Source organism: Panthera uncia (assembly GCF_023721935.1).
Source record: "Panthera uncia isolate 11264 chromosome B3 unlocalized genomic scaffold, Puncia_PCG_1.0 HiC_scaffold_1, whole genome shotgun sequence".
In the NCBI taxonomy this organism is placed as follows: Eukaryota; Metazoa; Chordata; class Mammalia; order Carnivora; family Felidae; genus Panthera; species Panthera uncia.
In genome coordinates, this window is record NW_026057582.1 from 10898749 (window position 1) to 10921357 (window position 22609).

General features: G+C 52.9%; 1 protein-coding gene across 3 annotated transcripts in view; it reads left to right on the forward strand.

The window, feature by feature from the left end:
* ITPK1 (inositol-tetrakisphosphate 1-kinase) overlaps nt 1–22609 on the forward strand; it is a 179563-nt gene that overhangs the window by 120274 nt on the left and 36680 nt on the right. For all 3 annotated transcript variants that reach the window (XM_049612268.1, XM_049612269.1, XM_049612270.1), the window contains one exon: nt 9794–9911. In XM_049612268.1, coding sequence (XP_049468225.1) covers nt 9794–9911 — 118 coding nt within the window. The remainder of the gene's footprint in view (nt 1–9793; nt 9912–22609) is intronic.

Sequence of the window (22609 nt, forward strand, 5' to 3'; positions counted from 1 at the left end):
ACACACATGAGAAATCCTGGCCATGGCTAAAATTTAGATGCTTTTCCTTTGGCCAGGCCTCCCCGAGCCAACTAGAGGGCTCTGGAACCAGATGGCCTGGATTCAGATGCCATCGTGGCTGCTTCCTTACTCGGAGAGCCTGGGCCAGGTACTGAGGCGCTCTGAGTCTTTGTTTCTGTCTGTCCAGTGGGGCTGCTAATAGGACCTAGTGCGTAGGCTGGTTGTAAGGAATAAATGTGTCGGATCCTGAAAGTGTGTAGAACACTATCCAGTACTTGGTGGGCATGCAGGAAAAGTTAGCTGCTATCATCACCATCATTACCGTAGTTATTAATAATAACTCATTGTAACATCTTGCCGGGACCTCCATCTTGGTGTTAAGACTTTAGGAACTGGAAGCTTCCTCGCTTTCATCCAGCACTTGGTGTGGAAGGAGCTAGTTCAAGGGGCAGCCTTTGTGGTCATCAGCTGGAAGGTCTGGGCATGGGTTGTGCTATCAGGAAGAGTCAGAAGGAGTGAGATTATGTTGAGTAAGCCCAGGGTTACCTCTTTCCCATAAAAACCCCTGTGAGTAATTTCCACCGGCCGCAGGTCTTCCCCAGCATTCGTTTGGTGACTAAGCACTAATTAAAACACGCCAACCCTGACTCACGGAATCAGCCTGGAGAGCTTGTTCTGTGCATGGCACGTGGGATTCACCCTGAGTGCCCATGCTTATCTAACTTCTGGAACCAAGTGATGATCAGGGTTCTGAATCCCACGTGCTGTGATCCCCAGCTGATCGCTGCCGTGATCTGTGGTGATGGCTGCCGTGGCCCTGGGGAGGTGTGGTGGAATTGTGCCCCATTTCCCATCCTTGATCCGCTCCACGTAGAAGGCTGGAGTCCCAGAGAAGGTGAAGACAAGGCAGGCTATACTGAGAGCAGGGAGCAGGTCCTTGCTTCCCTGCTTAGTTCAGTGCTTTCGTTCTCCCCCACCCGCCCCCCTTTTTTTTAATAAGGTGAAGTATAATACATACGCAGAAAACCGTAGGTATAAGTGAGTGCATGATAGATTTCGCAAACCAGATACACCTTGTATCCACCACCAGATCAAACTGTAGAGCAGGACTGCTCCCTAGAGCCACTCGTGGGCTCCCCACTCCTTCCCTGCCTGTGCCCAACCTGTCCTGCCCCTTCTTTCTCTTTCCACTCTCAGTGAGGACTTCTGTCCTCCCGTGTGACATCTTCCTGGGGGAGGGGAACAAGGACCCTGGAAGGAAGGAGGCTGGTTACCAAACTAGAAGATGAACTCTCTCCGACGTGTTGGATGCCCTCAACTCCCTGTTCCGTGAATGGCTTCCAGTCCAGTCTTCCCACACCATTCCTGGCCAGCTGGGTTTTTCTGAAACCGACTTCAATCCTAAAATTCTCCTCTTAGAAAGCATCTCTGCCTCTCCCTCCAGGCTTCAGGTTAACATGAAGAATGCTTGGCAGGGGAACCTGGCACTTAGCTTGCCCGGCCCTGCAAGCGACTCCTTCTTAGCATTCACCATGCTGCTTCCTGTCCCACCTCTCTGGAGATTGAGAGTTCTGGACATTTAGAGTCCCGAAGAACAGGCAGGGCTTGCTGTCCCCACAGTGCTTGCTTAAGGTTTCCTCTGTAAGTGCTTAGATAGGACTACTCAGGAAGCCATCGTTCAAATAGACAGCCTCCCAGAGACCCAGACTGCTTGGTCCACGGGGGGGTGGGGGTGGGTGGTCTGGGCAGTTCTAAGGCTCTTCGTTCTTGTCCTCCCACTGCTGGCCCCAGGCTTCAGCTCTCTCTTTTCCTGTTCTAGGCCTGCTTGACTGAGTTGTGCACAGGTTCTCCAGCACTTAGATTCGAAATGGGTCCTTAGACTTTCTGGGAATTAAAGCACTTCAGCCACATAACTTGTGTTTGGGGAGGTGACAGGGTGCACTGCAGGGGCCTTGGGTTTGACACTGTAATGGCTGGTTTTGAATCCTGACAAAGCCGCAGCTGATTGCGTGGCTTTGGGCCAGTCACTTGGCCTCTCAGATGCTCAGTGTTTTCATCTATAAAATGGGAATAAAAATACAGGTGTTTACTCTATAGACCACAGAGATTGCTTTGTGAGTCAAATCTAGTGTTTTGTGTGATTGTAGCTTTTAGAAACCAGAAAAATGGTTTATTAGTATACCATGGTGGGCTTTAAAATTAATTAATTAATTAATTTATTTATTTATTTTGAGAGAGAGAATCCCAAGCAGGCTCTGCACTGTCAGCACAGAGCCTGACGCAGGGCTTGAACTCACGAACTAGGAGATCATGACTTCAGCTAAAATCAAGAGTCGAATGCTCAACTGACTGAGCCACCCAGGTGTCCCTGTCTGCCATGGCAGATTGTTATGATTACTACCTAAAATATCCATGCTTGAGGAACTGAGAAGTTTTGCAATCTTTTGTATTCTTAACCCAAGAATATATGGTATATAATCCAAGAGACACGAAAACGTTCATCTACACAAAAACCTGTGTACAAATGTTCACAGGAGCTTAATTCATAGTAGCCACAAGATGAAAATAAACCCGATGCCCGTTAGCTGTTGAACAGGTCAACAGAGGCGGTATATCCACACAGTGGAATATTGCTCAGCCATCAAACACAATGAAGCAGTGACACGTGCTACAGCATGAGTGAACCCTAAAAACGTTATGCTAAGTGAAAGAAGCCAGTCACAAAAGACTGCATTGATTCCATTTATAAGAAATGTCCAGGGACACCTGGGTGGTTCAGTCGGTTAAGCGTCCAGCTTCGGCTTGGGTCATGATCTCACGGTCTGTGAGTTCGAGCCCCGCGTCGGGTTCTGTGCTGACAGCGCTCAGAGCCTGGAGCCTGCTTCAGATTCTGTCTGTCTGTCTCTCTCTCTCTCTCTCTCTCTCTCTCTGTCTCTCTGTCTCTCTCTGTGCCCCTCCCCTGCTCGTGCTCTGTCTTTAAAAAAATTAAAAAAAAAAAAAAGAAGAAGAAGAAGAAGAAATGTCCAGAATAGGCAAGTGTCTAGAGGCAAAAAGTGGTTTCCAGGGGCTGGAGGGAATGGGTGAATTGAAGCTGATAGCTAAAAGGTATGGGATTTTTTTTTTTTGAAGTGATGATAATATCTTATAACTATGCTTTTGGTTGCACAACTCTGTCACATATTGGAAGCCACTGGATTGTAAGCTTTAAGTGGGTAAACTGCATGGTATGTGGTCAATAAACTGTTTTAAAAAAACATCCCAGGAGGTAGGGGCTGCGACCCTCTCCATTTCACAGAAGAGGACTGAGGCTTATGGAGGCCCAGAGTCGCAAGTAGGGAAGGCAGGATTCTACCCCAGGTCCAGCAGCCCCCCGCTCCCATGCATGGAACCTCTTCACAGGATTGGCTTCCACCTTACAGAGGAGGAAGAGGCCTAGAGAGGAGAAGGGGCTCCCAGTGCCCTGTGTGGTGCTCCTTCCTCCATCCTAGCTCCCCACCTCTACAGGGGAGATTTCTAGAACCATCCACTGGGCTTGAATCTCCCACTCCTGCCATGGAGGCCAGAGGTGAGGAAGTGCCCGGCTGGGCTCTCAGGCACACACACGGTCCAGCAGGAGGCCTTTCAGTGGCTGGGTCACAGGTGTGATGAGATGAGGCCTGTGTGCCAGGTCTGAGGTGGGTGGTGTCCTTGACTCACAAAAGCTCTTAATGTCGATGACGTCCAGTTTATTTTTTCTTTTCTTGATTGATTATACTTTTAGATTTTTTTTTTTAATGTTTACTTATTTTTGAGACACACACACACACACACACACACACACATACACACACAGAGCGGGAGCAGGGGAGGGGCAGAGAGGAGAGGGAGACACAGAATCTGAAACAGGCTCTAAGCTCTGAGCTGTCCGCACAGAGCCCGATGCGGGGCTTGAACTCACGAACCGCTAGGCCATGACCTGAGCCGAGGTTGGACGCTTAACTGACTGAGCCACCCAGGCGTCCCTGATTGTACTTTTAGTATCGTGCCTAAGAAACTGTTGTCTGATTCAAGGCCAGGAAGATGCGCACCAGTGTAATCTTCTGAGAGTTTTATAGTTTCAGCTCTCACGTCACAGGAAATTTTTTTGTCGTTTTTTGAGAGCTAGAGTGCACGTACATACAAGCCAAGGAGGGGCAGAGGGAGAAAGAGAATCCAGGATTCATACCCAGTGGGGAGTCCGACGCAGGGCTCAATCCCATGACCGTGAGATCATGACCTGAGCCGAAATCAAGAGTCGGACACTCAACCAACTGTGCCACCCAGGGGTCCCACCTCATAGGATTTTTATATTAAAGGACATGGTGTTTGAAAACCATATTTCCCGGCAGTGTGTGTATAGCTGGTCCTGGGTACGTGGTGGCTGCTATTATTTAAAAGTTATGGAGTGCCTGGGTGGCTCAGTCGGTTAAGCAGCCGACTTCGGCTCAGGTCATGATCTCGCGGTCTGTGAGTTCGAGCCCCGCGTCGGGCTCTGTGCTGACAGCTCAGAGCCTGGAGCCTGTTTCAGATTCTGTGTCTCCCTCTCTCTGACCCTCCCCCGTTCATGCTCTGTCTCTCTCTGTCTCAAAAATAAATAAATGTTAAAAAAAAAAAATCACCTTTACTTAAAAAAAAAAACAAAAAAGAAAAAAAAAGAAAAAAAAGAAAAGTTATGATGATGATGATTTTTATTTATTATCATCTTTTCCATAATTAATCTCTCACTGGGTTTCCCATCTGGCTCGCTGCCTCTTGCTCCTTCTGGAAAGACAGTGTTGCTGTTTGAACGTGTCTCTGGCAGGAGAGGTGTGTGGGATTGAAGAAAAGGTACATCTGGTTACTTAGCCCCCTCCCTCCATGCCCCCCCCCCCCCAATTTTCTGTTATTGCAGAGAATTTAAAAATACTTGGTGGACTCCTTAACACACTGCTGGGTCTCAGGACCCAGCCTCGAGTTAACTGCTTACGACCGCTCTTGTCTTGCCTCTGCCTTACCTCACCGTCCCCTGTGCCTGGTTACTTTGAAGCAAATTCCACACATCATATTTAATCATAAGTCACTTCGGCATGCATCTCTACAGAATGAATCAGCCCTTTCTAAAAGGGGGTCTGCAGTGTTTCGGGGGAGTGGGCCAGAGTGCCCACTGCCTCTGAGAATTGAGGGGGCAGGAATTGTGCTGGGTGCCTCTCTCACTCCCCTGTAAGGAGCCAGCTGGCGTCGTGGGCTCGGCCAGGACCCGAGCGGTCCACGGCGGGGTGCACCCTGGAGCCTGGGCTGCCACAGGGCAGGGGATTGTGTGGTGCTCCGGGCGTCAGCAGAAGGACTGACCCCAGGGGCAGGGCTGGCATGCCCCTCGGTCTGCTGGAGGGGGCAGGGCAGGATGAGCTCAGAGACCTTGGGTCAGGTCTGCTGCCGAGAAGCCACACGTTGTCCAGTCATGAGAATCCTGTTTGTTTTTCTACCTACCAACTCCTTTCCCGTCCGGGTCTTAACTGCCCTCAGCCGCTCCCTGACATAGGTTTTATTCAGAACGTGCATGTTGCGCATCAGGAAACAGAATCTCAGAGATTAACTGCGGTTTCTTTTTCACAGACCTCGGGTGAGTGGTAGACGTAGGATTTGAACTTGGGACTTGTGCCTGCGTTTTCCGTTAGATAAGAGCAGATGCTTGCGTCTCCCTGCTCATTTCCTGTCCATAAATGGAACTGCAGAGGAAATGGTATCTGTGATGTTCACCCCGGTCCTCTCATCTGGCTCACATTCTCAGTGGGGAAGTGTTGACTTCCCCCAGCCCAGCAGACAGCGCTCGGTTTCCCTCTTGGCATCATCATCCTATGGGCCTTGGGTCGGGGGGCACCTGGCTGGCCTCTGCCCCTTCGTCCCCTCAACGGACAGCATTCTCTGGCCCCCTGACCAGGGCCGTCTGTGTCTGCTCTCCCCTCTTTTCAGGCTCCCCCCTAACGTCCAGGCTCCCTTTGTAGGTGCTCGGTGGCAGGCGTGCTGAAGGAACATGTGTTTACCATTTGCCATGGAGACCGTTTGGGCCTTTCTTCTTCTGAGTGGCGATAAAACGGTACAGGGCGCTCACCCTTCCAGCAATTTGTTTGGTAATTCTAAGAGACTTGTGAAAAATGCATGAGGCCTGTGGTACGATAGATAAGCTGAAAGGCTTGGAAGGAAATCCACTTGTGGGTAGTGGGGCGATTGGAAAAACTCTTTCTTTGCCCTCTCTGTCCTTGTCCCAAAAGAGATTGTGTTTAGGAATAATTCTTCTGTTAATACTGATGCTTTCATCCTGGGTCAAAAGCTTGTTGGCGCCTGCTTGTCAGATATTTTCCCCTTTGGTTTCTTCTAATTTCTTTCCCTCGTGAGTTTGGCTTAAATTCATGTCTTAATGATTCTGAGTTCTCTCTTTAAAGGTCACTGCCCTAATGCATAAAAGTGGAACAAGGTCCAGCAACCACTCGGATACTCCTCTCGGGGCTTGGCTGGGGTGGAGGGGGTGATTTTTGAGGGGGAGGAAGGAGCATGTCCGGACTTCATGGGACTCCGTTGCTGGGAGAGAATTGGGCTAGCCCATCAAAGTGAGCATCTCTGATACCATACTGCCTTCTCTTTGAAGGAAGGCAGCAAGCATGTGCGTGGGTCCCCACCTTTACCCGCAATGCCTCTAGCAGGTGGCTATCTGTCCAGTTCTAAAACAGGCCCCATGTGTGGCCCTGAAGTCTGCCTCCATACATACCACTCGGCAGTTTCCTCCAATTTAGGCTTTTAAGTCACAGGTGAGGGAACTGAGACCCAGAGAAGCCAGATGACCTGTGCAAGGTGACCTTGGGAGGTGATAACAGTGGGGGCATAGGTTTCTTGAGTCCTGGGCCCTTACTCTTCCCTCTGCACTAGGCTGCTTCCTGGAGTGTTGGGATGAAGGGGGGGGGGGTGGTGTCGGGGTAGTTCAGTGCCTTCAGGTCATAACCAGAATGTGAATTCAGTGGCCAGGGTTACAGATCCAGCAGGGCAAAGCATAAACGGCTTTCATTCATCCATGTGTCTCTAGTACTCTGCACGATGATCTGAGCGCTGTGAATGATGTGCAGTTGGTTGAATGAATGACCTTTTACTTGAAGACAGTGATATGACTTCATGTGTATGTGGGAATCTTGGTGTCTCCTGAATGGCATGCTCTTGTGGCAGTGTAGACCTGGTTCAGAAGAGTGGTGCTGGCACGGATAGTTGCTGTTGCGGAGCCTGCAAGCCCTTCGGCGAGGCCGAGGCTGTAGGAGAGCGGATCTGGGCACGGTCCCTGGCCTGTAGGCATCTCTGGATACACCTTCCTTAAGGACACTTCCCAGGGGCGCCTGGGTGGCTCAGTCGGTTGAGTGTCCGCCTCGTGATTTTGGCACAGGTCTTTATCCCAAGGTCATGGGACTGAGCTCCGAGTCGGGCTCTGTGCTGAGCATGGAGGCTGCTTGAGATTTTCTCTCTCTCTCTCTCTCTCTCTCTCTCTCTCTCTCTCTCTTCCCCTCTCTCCTGCTCACACACACTCTCTCTTAAATTTAAAAAAAAAAAAAAAAAAAAAAAAAAGACCCTTCTCAGCCTGCCTTCGTGGTCCCTGTGGGTGGCAGATGTGGGCTTACCCTCATCAGCTTGGGGGCTTGTTCTGTATAAGCCGGCAGGTGGGCTAGCCACTGAGCTGAATGCTGACAGTCGCCTCCTGCAGGGGGAAGAGGAAGGTGGCTTCTCTTCTGTGTTTACATGTGTGGGATGGGTGTGCAGGGAGGAGGGGATGAGAGCGTGTCCGCCCCAGGAAGTTCGTGGATGTGAGGATGGGAAGAAGGGCTCCTCACAAACATGTACTGGCCACCCCTTGGGGACAGAAAAAATTTTTAGACATTCAAAGAAAAAGACACAAATGAGCCCATAACCAGATACTTTGGTGGGAAACACAAGGGGGGGAGCCGATTTCAGAGGAGAAGGAGATATAAATCTCTGGCTTTGTGTTGAGAGCTCTTAAAAATGATTACTAGGAACCAAAATAGGTTCACTGAAAAAAAAGTGGTGGGGGGGGGGAAGTAATTCCAAATGGAGCTTTCTTTTTGGTTGATAAGGCTTACTTGAAAAGAAGCATTGTGGCTTTGTTTCTTGGCCTTTGCTGACCTCGCAAACGGATCTGGTAGACTGGGCGGCCAGGGGGATGAATTAAGCTGGTGTATTCATTCCCTGGGGTGGCCTTGACAAAGTACCACAAACTGGGTGGCTTAAAACACGGGAGTTTGTTTTTTCCCTCTCACAGTTAAGGAGGCTAGATGTCTGAAGTCAAGGTGTCTGCGGGGTTGGTTCCTTCTGGAGGCACCAAGAGAGAATCTGTACCCCGCGTTTCTCCTACTTTCTGGCAGTGGCCAGTAGTCCTTGGCCAGCCTTGCCTTGTAGCTGCACGACTTCAGTCACTGTCTCTCTTGTCCGATGGTCTTCTCCCTTTGTGTCTCTCTGCCCAAATTGTCCTCATCTTAAAGACACCAGTCAATGGATTAGGGGCCATCCTAATCCCGTATGGTCTCATTTTAGCTTGATTCCATGTGTAAAGACACTATTTCCAAATAAGGTCGCACTCCCAAGCACCAGGGCTTAGTAGGGCTTGAACAGATCTGTGGAGGAGAGCACAATGCAGCTGACAATAACAACAGCTGGTGAGTGGCCTCCCTCACACCCGGCCTTTTCTCGGAGCCCCTCTCTCGTTACTCCAGCACTCCATGTTTTTATCCTTAGAAACGCAGTGTTTTGGGGCCAGAGGGATGGTCTCATTTACTGTGTCTGTCTGATGTGCTGCTCTGGCCCACTGCTATGGCATGGCTTGTGTAGTCACGGAGGTGACAAGGGGCAGGGCCGGGATCCTTGTTTCCCTTTCCTGGAAATATTTTGCTCAGTTTCATGTTGAATTCTGTTAGAGTTTCTTGTTCCCCATGTGCATTAGCGTCATTTCTCCCAAGGAGACCGTAACTTCCTTAAAGGCCGGTTTGGCCATAGTTCTGCTCGCATGCCCAGAGTCTAACCCTGAAGCTAGTAGGTACTGAAGAAGCATGTTGTCCGGAGCACTTGAGGCAAGGTGGCTGCCCTGTGGTGTGTTGGTCAACAAGCCTTCACGCAGACCTTCTACTGAATGCCGGCGTTCCGCTCTCGCTGGCCCTGCCTCAGAATCCTTATCAGAGCAGGGTGCCGGGCCACTCTCCTTGAGTGCAGTCCACACACGGAGCAGATCTAGTTTCAGGTGAGGCTTTATCCAGGGGCCAGACGAGCTGATCAGGACCTGGTTGTGCTCCCTTTTCTCAGCTCTGTTTTTCTCCCTTTGGGCTCCATTTCTGAGCTTTGGCTTTGTCCGGCCTGGCCTTCGCATCTCAGGGTGACTGCTCCCAGCTGCACAGTCTCTGTGCTTCCTCTTCTCCCCAGTGTGGAAGACGATGGTCTTGTCCCAGCATTCCTAGTGAGAGCTCTGAGCCTGCCTCTGATTGGATCGACTCTGGTCACATGTTCTCTCCTGAACCAGTGGCCAGGGTGGAATATGCTGATTGGTCTGACCAATGTCATGTGATCTCGGTGTGGCTGAGTGCGTGGGGGCAGCTTCCCCAGACTGTGTGAACCCCCAGACGGAAGTCAGGGCTGGTGGAGGGAGGGGGAAGGGAGGGATGGGTGAGGGAAGGGCACGTGGGATGGCATCTTGCGGAAGCCTCACGTCGTCGTCAGTCCCCCACCTCCAACCAGAAGAGGTGTGTTTTCCTTTCAGGAATACATCGATGCGCACCCTGAGACCATTGTCCTGGACCCCCTTCCTGCCATCAGGACCCTGCTTGACCGCTCCAAGTCCTATGAACTCATCCGGAAGATCGAGGCCTACATGAAAGGTACGGACACATGTGGCTTGGTGCCTGTGGCCGGTGGCAGTCACAGGGAGGCCACTGCATGGGGTGGGAGGCGGGCGGGGGAGTGTCTGATCTTTTTAGGCCCTTTGGGACAGGTAGCAGTTGAATTCCGTGGGGGCACACATTCTTGGGAGGGCCCTTTTCTCTCCTGTGACCAGCAGAGTTAGGAAAGAAAAGTCCCAGGGTGCTCACTGGGAGAGAGAGTGGCTGCAACCACTTCAAGACGGTTTTGTTTTGTTGTCTTAAACCCACAGAGTGGCGATGAAGTGTCCCGATAACACAGTGGTTAGAGAGCAGGAGTGTGTGTAGAATAGCTGAGCAGCGGGCGGGGAAGGGGAGTTATGTAACCGGGCAAAGGAGACAAACAGAAATTGAAGGGCCTTTAATCAAACACATGGAGATGTGTAATGTGGCGGCTGGACCTCATGGGGTACGCTCTGTTCTGGAGGGCAGGCGCCTCCCGCTTAGCTGCGGGAGCTTTTCCTGCCAGCCACATCCTCTTGTCCTTGAGGACTCATTCTCCCCACCTCCCTGGGCTGGGCAGCCCCAGAGAAGTGGGACTGCCTTCCTGAGGTGTTTATTTATGTGAGAAGGGCTTTTTTGGAAAGATTCGTGTTAACAGTGACTTAGTTCTCTTTGCCTGGTCTCAGCATTCCCTGCTGAGAGTTCTGGTTTAATTTTAAGGAAAAGTGCTTTGCCTGTGTCCTGGGCCTGTATGACGATTCATCGTATAGCCCCCGTTCCCGCCATCCAGATCATGAGTGTGGCCTGTCCGGGCTGCCTTGAACCCGGAACCCTAGTGACTTGGTCCGTTGTTGTTTTGTGTGATGGTGGAACCGGTGGGGACTTTGGCTTTGCCGGACCAGAGGCAGCCCGTCTGCAAGGTTATGCCTTCTTACATTCCTTCTTCCAGTGCTCATGAAGGTGGCCTTGGTCATTCTGCTTTGCAGACAGTAGTGGAGACTGAGAGCTTAGCAGATGGACTGACATCACACAGCCTGTGGGTCGCAGAGCCAGCATCCGGTCCGGTCTCTCCAACCCGGGCTCCTAGCTCCTAGCCCTTAAGCTTAACTTACATGTTCATGGCCAGAGGGCCCTGGATCTAACAAGCACCTTGTATGGAGCAGTCATGGACCTTGGCCAGGAGAGTTGGAACGTGCCCTGTGGAAGAGCTGGGTGTTGGACGTGGCTGTCCTGGAGGGGGTCTCGAGGCCTGTTTCCCTGGGTGTCTGGCATTTAGCAGGTGGCATAGAGCATGGGCTTCCTGGGTGGCCCCCAAATGCCAGGCTCTCTCAGCATGCCAGCATCCGTTTTCCCTTGGGCCTGGAATGGCCAGTGATGATGTCAATTTCCCTTCCCTTTGCATCGTTTCCCTGGGTCCCACTAGAACCCTCCGATGAGAAGGAAGATCCATAGGGACATTGTGGCTAAACTTTGCTTCTAGAAATCCTCCTCTTCTCAGGAGTTGTGGGCATTGGATATCAACTCTGTGAAGGGACAGGAGATGACTCCAGTCCTGATGAGAAGGCCCAATTGGCGGGAGGAGTTGAGGTCAGCAGCCATGTCTTATGTCAAGTCCATGAGAAGAGTGAGGCGTTCTAATGGGGTCAGGGAGGTCACCACTGAGACGGCTTTTTCAGAGCAAAGAACACAGGCTTTGGGGGTGGGGGGACAGACTGAGGTTGTATCTGAATCTGGGCTCTTGTTGCCATGTGGCCTTGACCAAGTCCCTTGACCTAGCTCTGCTTGTTTTCTGTAAGATGTTGGTAATAAGTGGTTTATCCACAGGGTCTGGGGTTGAGCTAATTGGGATGACATCTGATGAGCATGGGTCCTGGCTCATGGTGTCACCGGGAATGGCAGCTGTTGGCACAGCTCCCGTTACCCTAGCAGGGGCTGGAGCGTCTGGACTGGATCTTGGAGTCTCTCTCAGTGTTCATGCCTAGAGAATCAGGGCTGGGGTCAAGGGTGAGCCTGGGCCTGGACTGTGAGTGTGCACAAGAAGCAGGGCTGTCCCTGGTGGGCGAGACTGAGGGGGACAGCCTGGGGCTCCCAGGTCAGGCGGTCGTGTGAGCAGAGTGGGAGAGGGCCGCAGCGTGGGGGGCTTGTGTGTGACCTGCAGACCGCTGGGTCGGTGTGGGGGACTTGGAATGCCTTGTGCAGTTGGGGACCTCGCTCATGAGCAGCCACTGAAAGGGTGTGAGCTGGTGAGTGAAGGGTTCGAATACACCTGCGATCAGTGTAGGTGTGGCCTGGGGACAGGTTCTAATGGGCATTACCTATGTGCTGTTGTAAGGGTGCCCCACACCGAGCCACAGGTGCGAGGGCCCGGTGACCGACCCCCAGTGGGGAGGGAATCAGACCCCATGCTGCCGGGTCCGAGAAACCTCAAACTCAGGTGTCATCAGCTCGGGAGCTGCCTGCAGGGTTGGGGGGTGGGGAAGCCCCCTCCATGGCCAGCAAGAACGTGTTGACCAAACCCTCCAGGCAGGCTTGGTCCTAGGCCAGCAGGAATTGTTTTGTGGGTGGGCCATGACCGCTGCGCCCTGGATTTTCCTTATCGTGCACACCGAGCCGGGCTGGCATTCTTCCAGGAGGGTGGGCAGAAGCTGGGATTTCCTGGAGCCTTTTCCTGCCCCCATCCCCCCACGGCTGTTCTCGTGGAAGCACTGCGGGCTCCCACCTTCCATCCTCCCGGAGCGGGGGCTCCTCCTCCCTGCAGATGCAGAGAACCTTCTCTGGGAGGCACATCCCTGGCACTCCTCCGCCCCACTCCTGCTATTCCTGGAGGCAGCCTGTTAAGCGTACTGTAAATGGCCGTGATTACCCTGTAAGCTCCTCAGGCAATTTAAGCAGTCCAAGTGACGCTTGGGAAGAAGGGGCTGGGTGGAGACCTCCTTGAGGTGTCCTGTCCTTCAGCTGAGGTGGCTCTCTCTGCCTCGGAGAGCCTGGGCTGCTGCAGGGACAGACCCGGGGAGGCTGCTGAGGGGAGGTGACCAGGGCTGCCCGCTCAGTGAGGGTGGGTGTGGCACAAGGGGGTGTGGGGGTGGAGGGGTCCACGCCCAGGCAGGCCTTCTGTCTCATCGTTCAGCGTCAGCTGTGCAGACAGGGGAGGCCTGCTGTCTGGAGCCCCTGGCTCCCCGTCAGACTACCTGGGTGGCATCTCGGTTCCATGCTCCCAGACCTCACCCTCTTCTAATCCAGAGCCTGGAGGGGAGGCCATTTGGTTAGTGCGAGGGTTGCCGTAGCAACAGAGACCGGAAGTAACGGTGGCTTAAATCAGATGGGACTTGGTTTCCGTGTCATGGAAAAGCCCAGAGGGAGAACCCAGACTTCTTCCAGCTGATGGTTCTGTGATGTGGGCCTCCTGGTCCACAGTGGTGCTGCTGAGACTCCAGCCGTCACATCTAAGATCTAGACAAAGGGGTGGGGAGGCGCTAAGGAAAAGGAAGCAAGGGGAAACAGCCTTAGTTATCTTTAAGGAAAGGCCCTGGAAGCCATACCACGATGCTCTGTCCACGGCCAGGACTGAGTCCCAAACTGAGCTGCAAGGGAGTCGGGGAATGTGCTTTCTGTTCTGGGCAGCCATGTGCCCAGCTACAATGTGCAAGCTTTGTCACTGTGGAAGAAGGGGGAGAACAGATTTGAGGGACAATTAGTCCATCTGAGACCCCTTCCTTCCTTCCTTCCTTCCTTCCTTCCTTCCTTCCTTCCGGGAAGTGGGTTGCTACGTGGGGAATCCATGGGTGAATGATTCTTGGAATGACAATTTCTCCTCCAGGTAGCCAGAGGCTATGGCCTCAGCCTGTGACCTTAGCAGTAAGCTCCTTCCACACAGCAGCTCAAAGCAGTGTCAGGTCACTAGGCTTGCAGAGTGAGCCACCCCAGAGCGTTTGGGCCACAGGTTTCTCTAATAGATGACTGTTTCTGGGCAGGGTCACACCCACACCCCTTAGCCAGAGGCAACAGATGGCACTAACCTGGATCCAATTCAAACCAAGTGCAGGAACCTCCCAGAAATGAAACATTGCCTGGTGCAGGCTTGGGGACGGGGAGGGAGTGAGGGGAGGGAGGCTGGGGCAGTAAGTCGTGATTGCCCAGCACGTGTCTGCAGGCCTTTTCTCTCCCTGCCACCTGCTTTGCCGCCCAGGGCCAAGATTTTGAGATGGAAGCCCCGAGGCCCAGGCCTGGCTCTGCCACCCCAGCTGAGCAATTCTGGGCAAGGCTCTGGCTGGCTCCTGAACTGGCCAACGCGATACGAGAGCAAGCTGGGCTGTGATTGGATGACACAGGCTTGTCTTCTTGACCCCGGGAGTCAGGGGTGGGGTGGGGGCAGTGGCTGATGGAGGGTATCGGGACATAGGGCTCAGGAGACCCTTCAGAGCTAATGACAGCTGTGGGTGATGGGTGATGTGCTCTGGAGGTGACAGATGGCCATCGGGACTCCAGGCCTCCCTGGAGAGGGAGGTGCACACCACGGATGGAGCAATTCTGCCTGTGGTTTTATGGGAAATTAATCAGGGCTCCTCTTGGAGTCCATTGGGAAGCTGGATTGAAAATGGAGTCATCTAGATGGCAAGTGAAGAGAAAGGAACATTCCTCAGAGCCTGGAGGAATAATTCCCCACAGAGCCTCGGTTGGGTGAGGGTGGCCAGCGGGGGAGGGGTGTGGTGGAGCTGGGGGGCGCACAGGCCTGTGGGTGTGAAAGAAGAGGCCAGGGAAGGGGCTTGGGGTCAAGGCTCGGGGCTCCGATCTGCCTGTGCTCCCTGCCTTGTGACCTGAGCAGGTCGCTTTCCTCTCTGAGCTTCCTCTGTCGGGGCTTGGGCACTGAGGCAGCCCTTCTTGCAGACCAGGCACTGTTCGAAGCACTTTAGCTAATTTAACCCTCGCAGTGACCCTATGAGAAAGGTTCGACACTGAAGTGCGTGGGCTTGTCAGTTCAGGCCACAGAACTACTTTGCGGGGCAGAGCTGGGATCTGAACCGAGCGCCATCCGTCTGTGCTCTCAGCTGCTGGTCCCTGAAACCCTGGGTGTACTGCTTGCTCCTCCCGCGCCATCCCCGACACGGACCGACACCCCGTCCCTGACACGGACTGACTGAGGCAGAGGCCTGGATGGACACAGAGAGGGGCTCTGCTGGGACTGCCAGCTGGTGGCACTCTTGGGTGCCCTCTGCTGTTCAGGAGGTGACACCGACCCCAGAAGGTCCCTGGGGCCCACTCCACCGAGAAATGAGCAGCTCTGCTTGAAACGGTCACTGAGGCTCTGTGCCCCAGAGTTCCGGAGGAAACGGGAGTCCTGTCTGTTCGGTTTGAGAGCAGCCACATATGGTGGTGGAAAAGAACAGGCTTTGGTCCCGACAGACTGGGCTCAGCTCCCCTCGTTGGGCCTGCGCAGTCACTGGTTCCCTCTGAGTCGTTTGCTCATCTGTACCGAGGGGTTGCCTTCACCTCCCTGGGGGCCAGTGTGCAGCGGGTCGGGCCCTGTTTGTTGCAGCGAGTGCGGGTGGCCCAGAGTTGGGTGTCCCATGCCGTCGGCTCCCTCTCCTTGGTCCTGCTGGGCGCCCAGGTTCTAGGCGGGAGGCATGTGGCAGAAACTGGTAGTGGGTGGCGGGGCCTGGAGTCGAGGACAAGGAGGACAGGAGTGAGCGCACCCCAAGGACTGTCAGCCCCGAGTCAGCCAGCTTCCAGCCTGATTTTGTGCAGGAGGCTGGAGTTTTGAAACAGCCTGCCAAATAAACACTCCATACGTATTGAGTGGGCTTCACAGGAGGCCTTACGGTGCCTGCCTGCTTGTGTCTCCCTTGAGTGTCAGCCAGCCTGACCCACAGCGCTGAGGCCAAGGGGACAGAGCACCAGGCCGGGCCTGGGCAAACCCCTGGAGCAGGTGGCTGTGCAAATGGCACAGCTTCTACAAGCTTGGGTGGGGGTGGGGGCTTTGGGTGGGTGCTTGGCTCCTGGTTTCCCTCCTGGACTTGGGGGCATGTGGGAGAAACACTGTCCTCATTTTTCATGTCGTCCGCTTCCTGTGACCCAGGTAGAGACCCCATGTTCAGATCGAGGCAGAGGGTCGCCAGAGCAGGATGGTGGGTAGAGCACCATCTGTGGGCCCGGCCGAGGTAGGCACCTTCCCAGCATTAGGTGGGGCCTGGGCCTGAACCTAGTGGCATTTTGGCGGTGCCCTGGTGAGCCTCCCTTTGTCACCTGCCAAGAGGAGGTAGATGCTGAGGATAGTACTGAGGACCATGCCTGGCCCTGGGCGGGCAGCTCCTCCTCTCCTCGTGGTGAATCCTCTCAGCAATGAGAAAGTGGAGGCTGAGAGAGGGGAGGGTTTCAGAAGTCTTCACGTCGAGCCCTGTGCCGACTCCAAAACCGAGCCTCCTTCCTACACCAGATGCATTTTGCAGCTGATTCTCTGAACCCCACCCATCTCCGTGCCCTCTGCTCGCCCTGGGTGGGGTCTGCTCCTGTCCTTGGCTCCGGGTCAGAGGCCACACCTGCCCTGCGGGCCTGGGGCCAGGGTTCACCTCTGCTGCTGTCCGGGCATCCGGCCCTGCAGGGACTCTGTGTCTCTCTCTGCTCCACCCACCTGCCTGCCGGCTCATCCTCAGCCCTCAGAGGTCCCCTTCTGAAGTGAGGCCCTGTATCACCCGCAGGAATCCTGAGGGTGTTGGCCCTGCCAGACGGGCTCACAGTGGAGACCGCAGAGCCCAGAGCACGGGAGGACTTCCCACTGGCTCACGTCTGCTCACTGCTTGTCCCCGCCTGCCCCCCACAGGCCTAGGCCTGCTCATTCTCCTCCCGCCCGAGAGCTGTTTCCTTTGTGTCTCCCCACCCTGGCCTACCTGCAGCGGGGAGATGACAGGTACCTTGGGGAATGCACAGACCCCAGCCTGCTCTTCAGCAGCCTCCATCTTGACACATTCTGCGTTCCAGAAGGCTGAGGGCTGTGCCCGGAGGGCAGCGGCCCCTGTTCCCTGGGGAAACAGACTCAGCTTCTGCCTCAAAGCTCTCAAGGTCCAGGCCTCCTAGTGCCGGGGCCCAGGGGCTGGTCTTACTGGGTCAGGGACGTGGAGATGCAGTGATTCCCTTTGTGGGGAGGGTGCAGGTGTCCCCTCACTTCTTGTTTTCTGCAGTTATACCGGAAGCCAGAGCCCCAGAGCTGGTATGGTCTGACCGAATGACAGCAGACCAGCACCCAGCTCCCCACCTTGCCTTCCTGCTGCCATGGCGGCCTGATAGGGGTGCCTGCCCCCTCCATGCTGGTGCTGACCTCTCTTTGGCAGTCCTCTGCCAAATTCCTCACTTCCTCTGCCACAGTCTAGGACACAGGACTGGAGGTTCCAAGGAGAGATTCCGGGAGTGAAGTGGGCTCTCATGGTGGCTGGTTTGCAGCCTCCCAAGGAGACTCAGGTCCGTTCTTGGAAAGAACTTTCCTGTTTGTGCCCTCAGAGCTTCTCACTGGACCTTCCAAGCCTTTGGGACTATAGCAGCCAGGCAGGGGCAGCCCCTTCCCCCACGGGTGCCTCCCTCCAGCTCCGTCTAGCCCAGTATCTCTGGATGAGATACCAGGCTTCTTGCTCGTGTGCTGGCACACAGACCCCACTGTCTCCTCCTGACCCCGAGACACACCCCTCCACCCCTCCTGACTGACCCCACCAGGCTCTGATGGCTCCTCTAGGCCGGTCCTTTCTTCCCTGAATATGCCGGGCTGCCCCCCAGGGCCAGTTGGTGAGCCAGATGCTGTTTGTCTTTGAGACCCTGGCTCCCTTTTCTGGAGTTTCTTTCCCCTTGTTGTGATGACCAACCCCTGCAGACTTGAGACTCCCAGGAACCTGCCCCACATCCCCCATCACACTCAGAGTCTCCCAGCACCCACAATAAGAAATCTCAACATCTTTTCCCTGAGACATAGTAGGGCAGACGGATACTCAAAACATACTTGTTGGTCACGTTGATCCGAAAGTATCAGATATTAGTCATTTACACTTTAGTGTGAATTTAAGGCCCACTTTGTATCTTTCCAGCTGAAAGAGATCTTGAGCTCTCAGTGCCTCCAAAGCTGCTCTTCTCTATATCTTTAAGATGAGGAAAGGGGCCCAGAGAAGTTGTAGGACTGAGCCAGCACCACTCGGTACTCTTTCCATGGGCCCCACACCTCTGTAGCAATCTCCTCAGAAGCATCACGAGTCAGACTGCCTGGGTTCGGATGCTGTCTTTACATTAGCTGTGTGCATTTAGGCAAGTTATTTAACTGTCCCGAGCCTGCGTTTTCCTATCTGTAAAATGGGGATAATCATAGTAGCGCCTTCCTCATAGGGTGGTTGTGAGAATGAAACATGATTATGCATTGAAGGCTTACTCAATAGACCGTAATTCTGGGTGACACTGCATTGTGGTTTCAGACCACACCATGTGCGTTGTGACCCTGCCAATCTTGAGTTCTTTCTCTTCTGTTCAGCACTAGATTTGTGCTGGTGAGCTGGATTGTGGGCCTTCCGACCCCCACGAGACCAGGCCCCTCCAGGGCAGTGCTCCCCTCTGCTTCCGTCCTCCCCGAACACCCAGCCCCATGTTTGTCAATGCGTCGCCTGGGTTTCTTTCCCCCAAACAAGAATTTTCAGGGTGACCCCCTCATGTAGCACACTCAAGGCTTTTGTCCTGTTTCCATTGCCTTTTTTGTTTTTATCAGTTATTATAGTTCTATGGTTAAGTTCACATTACACAGTTTTTAGTGTAATTTTTTTTTATTTTTAAGTAATTTTAGATTTACCAAAAAAGTTGCGAAAAATGGTACACTAAGTTTCCTTATGCCCTTCCACAGCTGTGGCTTGTGTCAACACCCACGTGACTGTGATACAGTTCTCTAAGCCCGGGAATTCACCTCAGTAGCAATGCCATTGATTAACAGTTTCACCAGCTTCCTTCCTCACCGCTGCCCTTCTCCTGGTCGTTCTTGTCTGTGGTCTCCTCCCATCTGGGGCAGGGCTTCAGGCTGTTTGTCTTCCGTGACCCGGGCAGGTTGGAAGAGCCCTGCCCATTTATTTTGCCAGCCTCACTTTGGGTCTATCAGATGTTTTCCAGTGTTAGCGGGATTCGGTTGACATTCTGCGTTTTGGGCAGGAACGCCACACCAGCAATGCTGTGCCCTCCTTTGCACATCCTGTCTATCAGGAGGGCGTGACGTTGCTGTGTGTTCTATCTGGTTAACTGATCATTTGGTCGGAGTGCTGTGTGTCACGTTTCTCTACTGTTCATTTCTATTTTTCTCTGTAATTACAGTTATCTTATAACCTTTGCAGACACCCTGTTTCTCGTCATACTTTTGCCTGCTATTTTAGAACCATTGATGGTTCTTGATGACAAGTGTTGCTACTGTGGTACTTGCCAAATGGTCATTATATCGAATTTTTAAAAATAAGCATGCCCCTCTTCAAACCAGGGCTTTTGCAGACATCCATAAGAGGACACTTTGTGGAGCCCTAGCATATTCTCATTTGTAAGTAAAGAGAAAGGTGAAGATGAGAATTAAGGAAGAAGAAAGGGGATTGCATTGGAGAAAGTTCTTTGCCACGGGACTTCTCAGAGCCTTTAATATGTCAATTTAACTCTCGAGTCTTCTGGAGGGTGGTGTGATGAATTTCACCACTGATGGTAAGATATAGTGGTAGTTTATATCCCACAAATAGGGGGCAAGTGCTAATTAAATTGTGATACAGCATCAATGATGAGACACATCTCAACCTCAGAGATGGAAAATGAAAAAACATATGTCTTAGGGGCGTCTGGGTGGCTCAGTCAATTAAGTGTCTGCCTCTTGATTTCAGCTAAGGTCATGATCTCATGGTTTGTGGGTTCAAGCCCTGCGTTGGCTCTGCACTGATGATGTGGGGCCTGCTTGGGATTCTCCCTCTCTCTCTCTCTCTCTCTCTCTCTCTGCCCCTCCCCTGTTCGCTCTCCTCCTCTCTCAAAATGGATAAACACTTGAAAAAATTTAAGAAAAAGAAAAAAGAAAAAACACATGTCTTAGAATCAATGGAATATGGCAGTATTCGGCTTTCCCCCCCCAATCGGTTGTAGGCCCTCCTGCTCCTCTCTGTAGGGCTTCTGGTGAAAGGCTTGCTCTGCCCACCACACTTTAAGAATCCCCAGACTGGGTGCTGCTCACCTCCAACTCTGCGCAAACCTGACCTTGAATTCCCTCCATATCGACAGGCAGGGCCCTGGTTGTTGGTGACTCACTTCCCAGAGGCAGCTGCTTTTAACGGTGTGGAATCCATCCTTCTAGACCCTTCTCATACACGTACAAATATATGTATGTACTTTAAAGAAGAAAAGAAGCAGAATCATACTACACATGTTCTCATAAAACTTGTTTTTTTCCCTACTTAGTATGTATCTTGGCTTCTTTCCATGGCCCATGAAAGATGAGGGAGATAGGTCTCCTTGGCTCATTTTTGGTGGCAACATAATATTTCAGCACATGATTGATAGAATCATAATTTGCTTGATTATATTGAGCTCATAAGGACATTCCAGTTTAATTTTTTTTTATTCAACCGGGCTGTAGTAAACATAGATTTTTGCGTATTTCTCTGACATTAATTCCTAGAAGTAGAATTCCTCAGAGAGAGATTTTTGTAAACATTGCTCTCACATTGGCAGGTACCGCTGGATTGTTCTTCAAAAAGTTTGAGTAAATGTCACTCTCCTGTGCCCATCGTCCAGGGAAATGATACCTATCTTAATTGGCATTTCTTCTGTCATTGACAAGATAGAGCATCTCTCTCTTTTTTTTAATGTTAATTTATTTTTGAGAGAGAGAGAGAGAGAGAGAGGAAGGGGCAGAGAGAGACGGAAACACAGAATCTGAAGCAGGCTCCAGGCTCTAAGCTGTCAGCACAGAGCCCAACGCGGGGCTCGAACTCACGAACCGTGAGATCATGACCTGAGCCGAAGTCGGACGCTTAACCGACCGAGCCACCCAGGCATCCCTGATAGAGCATCTCTTTATACGCTTATTGGCCCTTTGCATTTCTTCTATGTGTGAGTCTCTTCATTTGCCCACTTCTCTGTTGGGTTGGTGGTCTTCTTCTTCTTGATTGGTTGCCATCCTTTCTGGATTAAGGAAGTTGTCTCCTTGTTTAAAATATAGACTGTTTCATCGATGGAAGCTTCATCTTTGCACTGGGGCCAAGCTAACATTTTCTGTTCTGCTTTTAGAATATGAGCTGCCAGAGAGAGCACTTTAAACATTATTTTTGAAACGTCTTGAAAACAAAAAAAGGCTGCTGCATTTTGGGAGCTGGAGCTGAGTGGGGGCAGCGAGTGTCTGCCTCGGTCCGGAAGGGGCCATAAATCACTGGAAACAGCTGCCATGGAGTTAATCCACATTTTGCCAGCAGCCGTTTCCATCAGCTGGAATAGGGCTCAGGAATGTCCGTGTTTCTGCCTGGGCCCGTGTCTGGCTCCTCTGTTCCGGGGCTTTGTGAACGTCCCAGTGCAAACAGCACTCTGGGCCCTGGAGATGAAGCAGGTCATTAGCTAAGTCAGATGGGAGGAAACTGCTCATCCAGCTGACCAGGGCGGTGTCAGACCGGGAGATGTCCGAGCTGTGGCATTTCTTTCTCTCTGTCCCTGCCCACAAGCAACCCCCCTCCCTCAGTTTCGGGCTGATTCCACATCTTCCAGTGTCTGCCCCCTCCTCCCGCCACCACCCCGACCACTCACCTGTAGCCAGAGAGCCTGAGGCTCAAGCTGCGGGCAGGGAGGTAGCAGCTGTGGCAAGGCCTTTGGGGCCCTCAGAGCCTCCAGGGAGCAGCGTAGGGGCTGCAGCCGCTGGTGAAGAGTGCCCTCCACCCACTGGCTCCAAACGACAGTCAAGTCAAGGACCCACGTCAGCGAGGCCGCCTTTGGAGAAGACTGCCAGGGAGTTTTCACTCCACTGCCTCAGAAAGCTCTGGCCGTGGCTGAGAACACTGTCAGGCCTGTGAACGTTTCGTCTGTCTCATGTTCTCTCGGCCCGTTGCTGACGTCGCTGTTTTTCTGATCCTGCTGGGGACTGCCAGCTCACATCTGACCTTGTCTTCTGAGCCTGAGGATGCTGCTCGAAGCCGAGCGCTCTGCCGAGGGGAGAGTGGTGGCCCTCCGGGAGATGGCCCGCATGTTGGCTGCCGGTCCACTTTAAGAGTCCCAGTTCTGTCTTGGTGGACAGATGGACGAGGAGGCTCCGTCTCCCTTAATGCTCGGCGTCAACGGCACTGTCTCCAGGCAGGAAAACGCAGGCGCGATGTTCTTCCACGTCCACTCCCTGCTTTTCCCTCTCCCCAGGGGCCTTGTCGGGCCATGCAGAGCAGTGCTGGGCTCACTGAGGTGATCTTAGACTTTTTCAAATGGTAGCCCTTCGAGTAACCGCACCAGTACTCAAGGTGGAGGGATGGCGGGATCTGTCACTTCGTACCAGTTTCTGTTTGAAGTGTCTGTAGGTCAGTTCGTTTGATCCTGGCAGCAGGCCCACGGACAGGACTGAGGACTGTTCTTACCCCCATTTTACAGACCAGGAAACCAAGGCACGGAGGGGTGAGGAACTTCCTCAAGGTCGCACATACTCAGGCAGCCTGGGATATCCAGTCACACAGTGTTGGGGACACATAGCCAGCTTGACGCCTCTCTAACTCCCT